The sequence below is a fragment of the Choristoneura fumiferana genome, chromosome 19 (genome assembly GCF_025370935.1).
Source record: "Choristoneura fumiferana chromosome 19, NRCan_CFum_1, whole genome shotgun sequence".
In the NCBI taxonomy this organism is placed as follows: domain Eukaryota; kingdom Metazoa; phylum Arthropoda; class Insecta; order Lepidoptera; family Tortricidae; genus Choristoneura; species Choristoneura fumiferana.
The window spans coordinates 1,853,331-1,863,544 of NC_133490.1; the positions used below are offsets into that span (position 1 = coordinate 1,853,331).

The 10,214-nt window shown below is 39.0% G+C and overlaps 1 protein-coding gene across 4 annotated transcripts in view; it reads right to left on the bottom strand.

Moving 5' to 3' along the window:
• Positions 1-663: 663 nt before the first annotated feature.
• The window catches only part of LOC141438773 (phospholipid scramblase 2-like), a 48,839-nt gene continuing 39,288 nt past the window's right edge, over positions 664-10,214 (bottom strand). The window contains exons 1-6 of one of the 4 annotated variants that reach the window (XM_074102734.1): positions 6,889-7,015; positions 4,588-4,754; positions 2,791-2,932; positions 2,379-2,490; positions 1,354-1,489; positions 664-775 (exon numbers count right to left, since the gene is read on the bottom strand). In XM_074102734.1, coding sequence (XP_073958835.1) covers positions 679-775; positions 1,354-1,489; positions 2,379-2,490; positions 2,791-2,932; positions 4,588-4,754; positions 6,889-6,996 — 762 coding nt within the window. In that variant the 5' untranslated portion in view covers positions 6,997-7,015 and the 3' untranslated portion in view covers positions 664-678. Of the gene's footprint in view, positions 776-1,353; positions 1,490-2,378; positions 2,491-2,790; positions 2,933-4,587; positions 4,785-6,888; positions 7,016-10,214 lie in introns of those variants that run through there. The other 3 variants (XM_074102731.1, XM_074102733.1, XM_074102732.1) reach the window with 3 other exon arrangements.

Sequence of the window (10,214 nt, forward strand, 5' to 3'; positions counted from 1 at the left end):
AAGCAGTTTTAAATTGGAAACAAAGAATATCAGTACCTACCTATAGAACATTACCAACAAATAAAAATGAGCGCCACATACGTAAGCAAAATTCTCTAATAATAAGGTAAACCTTGTGTTTATTTGTCAGTTTGTCTATGCGCATCTATAAACAGACGTTATATACCATAAAACACCATATATTTCTCAGGTTTTCCTGTAATCTATAGGTATAAAACTATTTTCTCTGCCTTATATACATTTGATAATTGTCTGAAATTATTATTTTGATCCTGGTTTTATTACTGTTATAATTAGAGATCCGCATAATGTAATGAGTTACGAACTCTAATTTTTATCAACTCTTGGCAAACAACCTATATATGTCGTCTTCAAATGTGTTAAATTGACTGACCATGTCGTAAAGATTTTTTATCGGAATTTTGGACTCAAAATCACAAGTATAGTCACGCCTTTGACTCTGTAAACTTTGAACATCGATCAACGTGTGGACACATTTGCTAATCACGATCAAAAAGTCACGACAAATATTTACAGTGGCGTTTAATGCAGTCAAATGGAGTTTATCACCTGCTGAAAAATTCTGGAAGCAATTTTTAGACCCGCGTTAAGCCTTTAGGAGTGATTAGGAAGTGGAATAATCGTGAAAAGTGAAACAAAATACGGGTTTCAATGCATTTATGTATCGTAGTACATGTAATCTACGAGCAGGGTCATCGCTAGAAGCAGGGCTTTCTCGCGCGGCGTCAGGTCCCGCTCGAAGGCCACGCCAAATCTGTGACAACGGCACAAAGTTTAGAGGATCCAATTTTAGGGTAACTAGATGAGGGATGTTACGTCGGAAACCTTAAGCGCGTGAGCCTTAAGGTGCTTGTGTATAGAGGAGGCATTGCCGTAGAGCTAACTCGATTCCCATCTGGATGTTTAAATTGCTTGTTTTTCTGATTTTCCAGGGTGCCTAATATTTATCCTAGAGTACCTAACCCCCGTTGTAACTAATTAACAGTTTAAAAAGTTAAATCGGTAAAAACAATTGAAATATAATTATAATTAAATTACACCACCTACTTTGAAAAGTCTGAAGAAATTTCGAGAATCATCATCATCAGTTTGTGTTAGATCACTGCTGAACATAAGTCTTTTCTGTGATACGCCACTGAGCTTGGTCCTCAGCCTTCCTTTTCAAATCTCTGGCCGCTACCTTACAAATATCATCGTCCCCAACTAGTTTACCGACACGCAGTTTTCATTAAACAAGAACCTATCCGCCCCAAGAACGATCGGTTCCGCAGTTCTGCGGCATACGTGACCGAGACTCAGCCAGCATTAAATAGGATGAGAGAACGCCCCCACCTGTCTCTGATGGTAGCGAACAACAGCGCATGCGTGAGACCCTGCCAGCGTTTGCGCGTGGATCCAACGTATGTACCGTCTGGGCGGCACATCTCGAACTCTACGTCTTTGAACAGGCTGACCGTCATCAGGGGACCTGTAAGAAAGGGCTACTAAAGTTTGGATACAGTGCTTTACCACTCCATGCAAGTATTTTTCCGTTGCGTTGCCAGTTGAAATTGTCTGTGATGCTACTAACACCATCGGCGTTGAGCCAGATGGTAGGAATATATCAGCTGTCAAAAGTAGATAATAAGTGTCATATTTGTGACATATTACTATCAATCGATTATGCCTGGTTCACATTCATCATCATCATCATCCCAGCCTATATACGTCCCACTGCTGGGCACAGGCCTCCTCTCAGAACAAGAGGGCTTGGGCCATAGTTCCCACGCGGGCCCAGTGCGGATCAGTGGTTCACATTATTCCAGTAAAATCGAACCAGTAGCGATACATTGCGGGGTCACATTCCAAACGAGTTACACCAGATCGATCCAGCACCGCAGTGTCATGCTACTGGAACGGTTTAACTGGAATAATGTGAACCCGGCATTAGATCAGTTATCGAGTATGGTTAGAATAGAATCACAGCGTGTTAATGATGGATGCTGCTTGAAAGATAAACAACGTTTGATATGTTTATTATACATAATTATAACATTTAAATTGAATATAATTCGATTTACTCCAGAAGCAAACTTTACAGGATCGTATATGCATTGAGTTAAGTTAGGTTTATTTTATAAAACATTCGTAGAATTTTTTTCTCCCGAATAAACCGAATTACACATTCTTTGACACAGACCTTGCAAAGAAGAGTTGGGATACATAGCAATAGGGAAGTACGCTATGTCATGGAGCACTGATGCCGTTGGATAAAAAGAGATGACAAATGTTATCGCGAATTCGTTGCTCTGTTGCAGTGATAGTGATAGTTGATTGCAGCACTTTAGAGGGTGAAAATTACAGGTCTAAGTACCAACCTCGTAGCCAGAACAAGTCTGCGCCCTCCGTGTTCTTGATAACGTAGACTGGTTTAACAGGACTCCACTGCTGTTCAATGGTCCCGAGCAGCGATCCAGGTGGTGAGTAGACCTGGGCCACGTTTAGAACTACTTTAATAGCCATGTGCATTAATATCTGCCACAGCGGAGCATGCAGAAATATCTGACACGTCATATGGGCCCTAGAAATAGTCGCAACAGATATTTATGCAAGCATTGTTCTGTTTTACATAACTTTAAGGGGCTGTTTCACCATCCATTGATTAGTGTTAACTGGCGGTTAGGTGTGATGCCGCCTCTATTTGTTTTGTTCGAATAGACGGGGACGGCATCACATTTAACCGTCGGTTAACGCTAATCAATGGATGGTGAAACAGCACCTAAGTATCACCTTCATAGTTTGCAGTTGGCATGGCAACACACGCGTGGTGCAGGCATACGGCCTGATAATCCTCATGACCTCTACTCCTTGCTCGTTGAGGACCCTCAGCCGGAGAGGACGGAGGCCGTAGCAGAGGTAGCCTATCCACCAGCTGAAAGAGTAAGTCATAGTCGGAGACGATCCTGGCCGGACCACCTGGATGTCACTACCAGATTATTGTATTGTCATCAGATTTACATAGGTATGCCAAATTTGACGTCAATCCGACTACTGAAATTTATAACATAGTTTACAGAGATTTTGAGCAGGTTCCATTCCCGGTTATGAATGAGAGTTATATCAAAAAGTTTGAATGCCTAAGAACAAATTTCGCTATCTCTCTTAGTTTTTGACTTTTTCCTACTGACCTATTTAGATTGATCATCCTATATTATGTGATTTTTTCATGTGTTTAAATTTATAGCGCATTGGTATATATAATGCTGTAAATTTTCATTGGGTTTATGGTTCATCTCAATGAATCATGATGGATCTCAATCCAGCGCGTGCAACAGTGGGACACTATATCAGGCTAGTTAGAAAGAGAGAAAAAGCTTTCATGATAAATGTTACAAGAAATGCCGATGAAAACGGGCACGGGAATAAATTGTCGCGAAATGGTCTCAATTCAGTAATGACGAATAAATGAACAGTTACTGCAGGCTCACTTGTTTTTAAAACATTGTATTTTTTGGGGTACCTATGCCATTTCGATTCAATAGGCTAGACGACTAAAAAAAAAACTGTTTAGTCAGTCAGTTAGATAATTAAAGAATATTGTACACGTATTTTTTCTTTTGTTTGACAAACAAAAAATGACGAGGATACAGTGCTTAGAAGTTTCGAGTGAAGTCACTATACCTATGGTACGAATTTTACCTAATAGCGACGTCACAAGCCCCCACTCCGGAAGTTTGATGATCTATACCTTTGTCGATTTTTAATAATTTGATAAACCAATAAATACGTGTCCCATATTTTTCCATAATCTAACTGTCGGAATAAATAGAATGATATATTTTTATCACACCTCTCCTTCAGAAAAGTAACTTTTCCCCCCTTACGAAAGGGAGCAAAGTGCAGCTTTTCTGTTCAAGGCTTTTCTAAGTGTTTTACTGCAAATGCCATTTTTTGAAGTTGATAATTGTAAAGCCACGCCATTTTCTATGCTGGTTGTTCTTTAATAATATTTAGAACTTTTTTTTCAAGTTCCTTAATGCTCAGTGTGATAAGTTGTATGAGCCACTCGGGAGCAAAATTATTTTAATCTTGGGCGTTAACACTTGAATCCCTCATTACGCTCACGATTCTACTTTAGAATCCCTCGCTATGCTCAGGATTCTATTGTAGAATCCTTTGCTTCATTTTGGATTCAATGTACGCTCTCGCCGTATATACACTATTTTGCTCCCTCGTGACACAAATAACTATTTCACACCTCTCCTTCAGAAAAGTAACTTTTCCTCCCTGACGAGAGGGAGCAAAGTGCAACTTTTCTGTTCAAGGCTTTTCTAAGTGTTTTATTGCAAATGCCATTTTTTGAAGTTGATAATGGTAAAGCCACGCCATTTTCTATGCTGGTTGTTCTTTAATAATATTTAGAACTTTTTTTTCAAGTTTCTTAATGCTCGGTGTGAAAAGTTGTATGAGCCACTGGGGAGCAAAATTATTTTCATCTTGGGCGTTAACACTTGAATCCCTAAAAAATCTGGTGGATAAAATATGGTGTGATGGAATTTCCACTCGCTACCCTTTGTCACTCCTCACCTGGTCTCTTCATCCACTGTGTAGATTAGGTTCTGTTCATCAGACTTGATGACATACCGGCTCCTCTTGCCACGGAGGAGCAATACGCTTTTGACATGCAGCCGCTTGGTGATGAGAAGCTGGTCCACTGTCTCCAACTCCTGGAGTATTGGTGATTCTGTCTCTTGCTGTGAGTTCAATGTAGTTATCTGAGTTGTCTTTGTAAAAAAAGTACGAAATCTCACTTAATATTATAAATGCGAAAGTTTGTTAACACGTTCCCTGTTCCCACAAAATGATATGACAACGTCACACGTCCAAGTGTGCTTCCACTTTGGGGACACGGACTTATCAACGTAAATTTGTGTGGCCGCAGATTGGAGGCACGGACTTGTCGATGTGAGTATTGAAAATACAAACTGAAATATAGATGCACAGAAAAACCAGAAAAATAAGACCATCACTGGGAATCGAACCCAGGTCCTCGGTATTCCGTACCGCGTGCTATACCGCTACACCACTGATGGTCAACGGTACCGACACGAATTTCCCCTATGCACCTCATATCTCAGCTTGTTTGTTTCTTATTTAGCCACTTAAGCAGTGACGCTAGCGACATCTATGCCGTAGCCCTCATCGAGAAACTTTTTCGGCACTCCATTGGAACTAACCGCTCACCCGGCCAAGAGATATCGTTACTAAGCAATCAAATTAAGATTGGTTTTTTGGAATCTTTTTGTATTTTTTATTTCAATTCCAATTTTTTTCTTTTACGGTCATCCCGTAAAACCTAAATTGAAAATACAAACTGAAATATAGATGCACAGAAAAACCAGAAAAATAAGACCATCACTGGGAATCGAACCCAGGTCCTCGGTATTCCGTACCGCGTGCTTGATGTGAGTATTGTTTTTCTGATAACAGGTAATTTTGGGTGTAACAATGTCAAAAAGTACAAAATGTTTGTGCCACCAGGTCAATTTGTCTGAATATTTTAGGGACAAAACATGGTATGACCAACATACACTTTTACTCAAAATGTTTCCAAGGCAGCTTTCACTATGGTCCAGATGTCTTTGTGTCTGGAAGTTTTCAGAACAGAATACTCTGGGGCCAAAATGTACAAAACGCTACTGACTAAGTAAATGTTTTGTCGTTCGTCCCTACAAACATGTTGACATTAATATACTTTTGACTTTTGTATAATTTGACAAGGGAATTTTCGAACCCATTGATTATTTTGAGATATTGACCATTTATCTTCTATTCGTTTTTTCTATCATGTATTTAGGCTCTTAGGTTTTTGTGGCATCCAATCGATTTGTCTTTTATTCATGTTTACATTTACATACTTTTTGACCGTTGTACATTTTGATAATGAGGCATTTCAAACCATTGTATATTTAGACATTTGTACCAAAATGATCTGTTATCGTTTTTCTTAGTGTGGTGCTAAATATACCTCACGATTTGTCGAAAGATCGTAAAACTATATTAGTTTATATTTTAGTAAAATAAAGTTTAAGAAGAATTAATTGTATTTTTAAACTAAATAATGACAAATTCAAATGTGATCCTAATGTGGAGACACGCGGAGTTGTGATAGGTATCTAACGTCGTGGGTCATTCGAAGTTTTGAACCCATAGTGCAAGCACGGACTCCTGAATAAAAGCTCCATGGCCCACCTCGGGGGCACCCGGACAGGGAACGTGTTAAGTCCGTTTGTTTGTTTGTTTGTTACCTCATCACGTACAAACCGCTGAATTGATTTAGATGAAATTCGGTTTACTGATAGTTTGAGCCTATAGGACATATATACACAACAAGGACAACAGCTAGTAAAATATAATATATATTGTTTTACATACGATTTAACTGGCTCATGATTGATCCCTATCACCTGATAAAAAGTACAGCTGAGGCCAAAGGTCTCTCACTGGTTCAAACAGCCTATTTACTGTAAACATAAGTTATCCTTTTTTAACACCCCACGCAAAAAGAGGGGTGTTATAAGTTTGACCGCTATGTGTGTCTGTGTATCTGTCTGTCTGTCTGCACCGTAGCTCTTAAACGGGTGGACCGATTTGAATGCGGTATTTTTTATTTGAAAGCAGGTTTTCTAGAAATGGTTCTTAGACATGTTTCATCCAAATCGGTTTAGCCGTTTTTGAGATATTGAACTTTGAAGTGACAAAGTCGGGGTATTCCAACTTTTTGTATGGTTAGGTTATTCCGGATATATCCTTTACTATCCGGACAGCTTAGGAGAGACCGAATTCTATTCTTGCACACCTACACTTTTTATGGGAAAATAAACTTACAGAGTCTTTTACTGGCTCAAGCAGTGCCTGAGTGTCGGTTCCAGGCACAGCTGCCTTCACATCTGGCAGTGGATCATATGTCTGAAGTGGGATTGGAGATGCCAACATTCTGTGAGTAAATTATTGTTTAGGACACAATATTTGAATTTTAGAGGTGAAAAGATTTTAGAAAAATGATTGACACAAACATGACAAGGCATGACAGGTCAAAGGAAATTAAAGTGGAAAAGTAGACAAGATGATGTTTTTTTAATGAATTACTTCAAGCCACGTTTCTGCCGACTCGACTCTGTCTTTAGAATCCTACTTATATTATTATAGGCGCTGTCATCCACCATTACTCTCTCATATTTCGTTTTTATAGTTTTTTTTTTACCGTACAACGGCAAAACTACTAGACACTGGCAAAATTGTCCTCCAATGGACAGAGCCATATTTTTCTAAAACCAACCAATATTATTATAAACGCGAAAGTTTCTAAGGATGGGGAAAAACTAACAGATTCTAACGAAATTTGTTTTATAAGCTTCACCTGTGATATGATAACCAAATAAATATATTTATTGTATACTTACAGAAACTGCGTTTGACCGAAATCACGCCATCAGGGAACATGTGGACTAAGGCGGAGCATGCTTCTTGCGTTTTTTTTCTTGTGCGTTAGTTCCGTTTCTTACCATGTTCATTAAGATCTTTGCTACACTGTATCTCCTAATGAAAAAGCTTTTAATTAAGTATTAATATGCCAATTTTATCCAAGGAAAGTAGAAGACTGCGTGTGTTCACATACTGCAATGTTATTTGTTTAATTCATGGTTTCAAAGCGCCGTCTGATTTCATTATCTTGTGACAAACATGTTACAGTTAAAAATCGATCAAAAGCTTCCAATCTGGTCGCTCCCTTGCATAAAATTCCCTATTAATTCTACGCGCATGATCCAAATGCATTTTTCCGAAAAACTGGAGAATGGCGATTATTTTTTATGTGCAACTGCAACAATGGGGCGTTTCAAATTTCGAACGAAATTTGCGTTTTTGCATAAAAACGACGCGTGCGCGTGACATTAAAAATGTATGGCGACCACAATATACTAGTTTGGTAGGACTTTTCTGAAGTAGGTAGTAAAGATGCTTAGAAAAGATCGCTCTGAAGTTATAACACCTCTTATTGCTTATTTACCATTTTTCCTTCAATCCTTAAAAACTATTTTTATTATGTGGAGTTTAAAATTATATTCATCTTACATTGTACTCGTTATGAAGACTGAAGATCTCAACTCTCAGGCATTATATTCAGTCATTTTTATATTGAGTAAGATTATAATAATATACCTACATGATGCATGCTGTGATTTAGCTAAATGTGTCCTTGAAATCATAATACACATTTATAAGACCTTCTGTTAACCACATTTAATGGAAATAAATAAATGAATGAATGAATGTATAAATCAATAGTCTAGTTCTAATGCGATTTTGCTACCGATTTCGCAGAATTTCATTCATTGGAATAATGAGGGTTTTATTGCAGGTGAAATATCGCTAGATGGCGTTAGTGTCGTGTCGTCAATTAATAAACTGTGTACATGTTTTATAAAATTTAAACATAGGTAAGATTCATTTGAAATTTACCACAAACTTTACGGTGAAAGAAAACATCATGAGAAAACCTGCACAACCTACGAAGCAACTCAGTGGTGTGTGTGAAGGTCCCAATCCGCACTGGCCCGCGTGGGAACTGCGGCCCAATCCTCTCATTCGAAAGAAGGCCTATGCCCAGCAGTGGGACGTATATAGGCTGAGATGAATGGATGAATGAAAATTCATTTGAAATTTACCATAAGCTTTACGGTGAAAGAAAACATCGTGAGGAAACCTGCGAAGCGACTCAATGGTGTGTGTGAAGGTCTCAATCCGCACTGGCCCGCGTGTGAACTACGGCCCCAGCCCACTCGTTCTGAGAGGAGGCCTGTGCCAAGCAGTGGGACGTATATAGGCTGGGATCATGAAGATTCATATGACTACATACATACATTCCCACATACATACGTACACGCTCGAAAAACATAACCTTAATATTCGGGCAGTCGGATAAAAAAGTCGAATTCCTGTATTTTGAGCTATTGATATAATGATGGTCACCATGCATCTCCATTGTAATTCGCTCCTATTGTTGCATAGATTAATAAAAGCGATACAGTTTCTTTTTCATAAAATTTAAATGAGGTCCCCTGCTAATAATACTGTATTTGCATGTTCAATACATTCTCATGGGGAAACGAATTTGGACAAAAAATTGGCCATCGATTAGTTACGTTTAGTACACACGTGTCCGATGATATCGGAACCCTCTACGGTTATCGGTTGTCGCTTACTTTATCAGTTATCGTAGTACATACAAATAAACCCTGAATATCTTATGAAATATCATGGAATATTCCCACGGCCTCTCCGTGGAAGTACAGGAAAATGGGCTAAGCAAAATTATGCAATGTTTTATTGTAATTTAAAATACCGGCAAAGAGCGTGTCGGACACGCCCAAGATAGGGTTCCGTTCCGTAGCCATTACGAAAAAATTAAGTTATATTTTTCTAAGGATTGCGTATTTTATACGGAATCTTCCAAGTATAGGTATATTTTATACCTTAGGCTGCTATTTACTCTTAAACTACTAATAATTAAGAACTATAGTATAGTATTGCCGTGGTGGCCTAGTAGCCGTGGTGGCCTAGTGGTTTTGACCTATCGCCTCTCAAAGCAGAGGGTCGTGGGTTCGAACCCGGCTCGCACCTTGAGTTTTTCGAAATTCATGTGCGGAATTTACAGTTGAAATTTTACCAACGAGCTTTGCGTGGAAGGAAAACATCGTGAGGAAACCTGCACAAACCTGCGACGCGATTCAATGGTGCGTGCGAAGTGTCCCAATCCGCACTGGCCCGCGTGGGAAAACTATGGCCCAAGCCCTCTTGATCTGAGAGGAGGCCTGTGCCCAGCAGTGGACGTATATAAGCTGGGATGATGAATGATAGTATAGTGTTTAATTTGAATTGTACGTTGTCTGTTAGTCAGCTAATCAGTTTTGATACTCGTACTCTTTTAAAGCGGTGGCGGCGGCGTAGATCTCCCGTTCAACCTCTTTCAAGTTTAAAAGTTACATAAGCCATAGACAATACACTAAGCGAGAGCGGAGAGGAGAAACAACGAACCTGTCACATGTCATCAAAATGTAAACACTCAAATGTAATCTACGTTTACTTCTTTCTTTTTTAAAAGAAAGAAGTAACGTAACACCATTATGCTAGCACATGTTACAGCAATAACATTT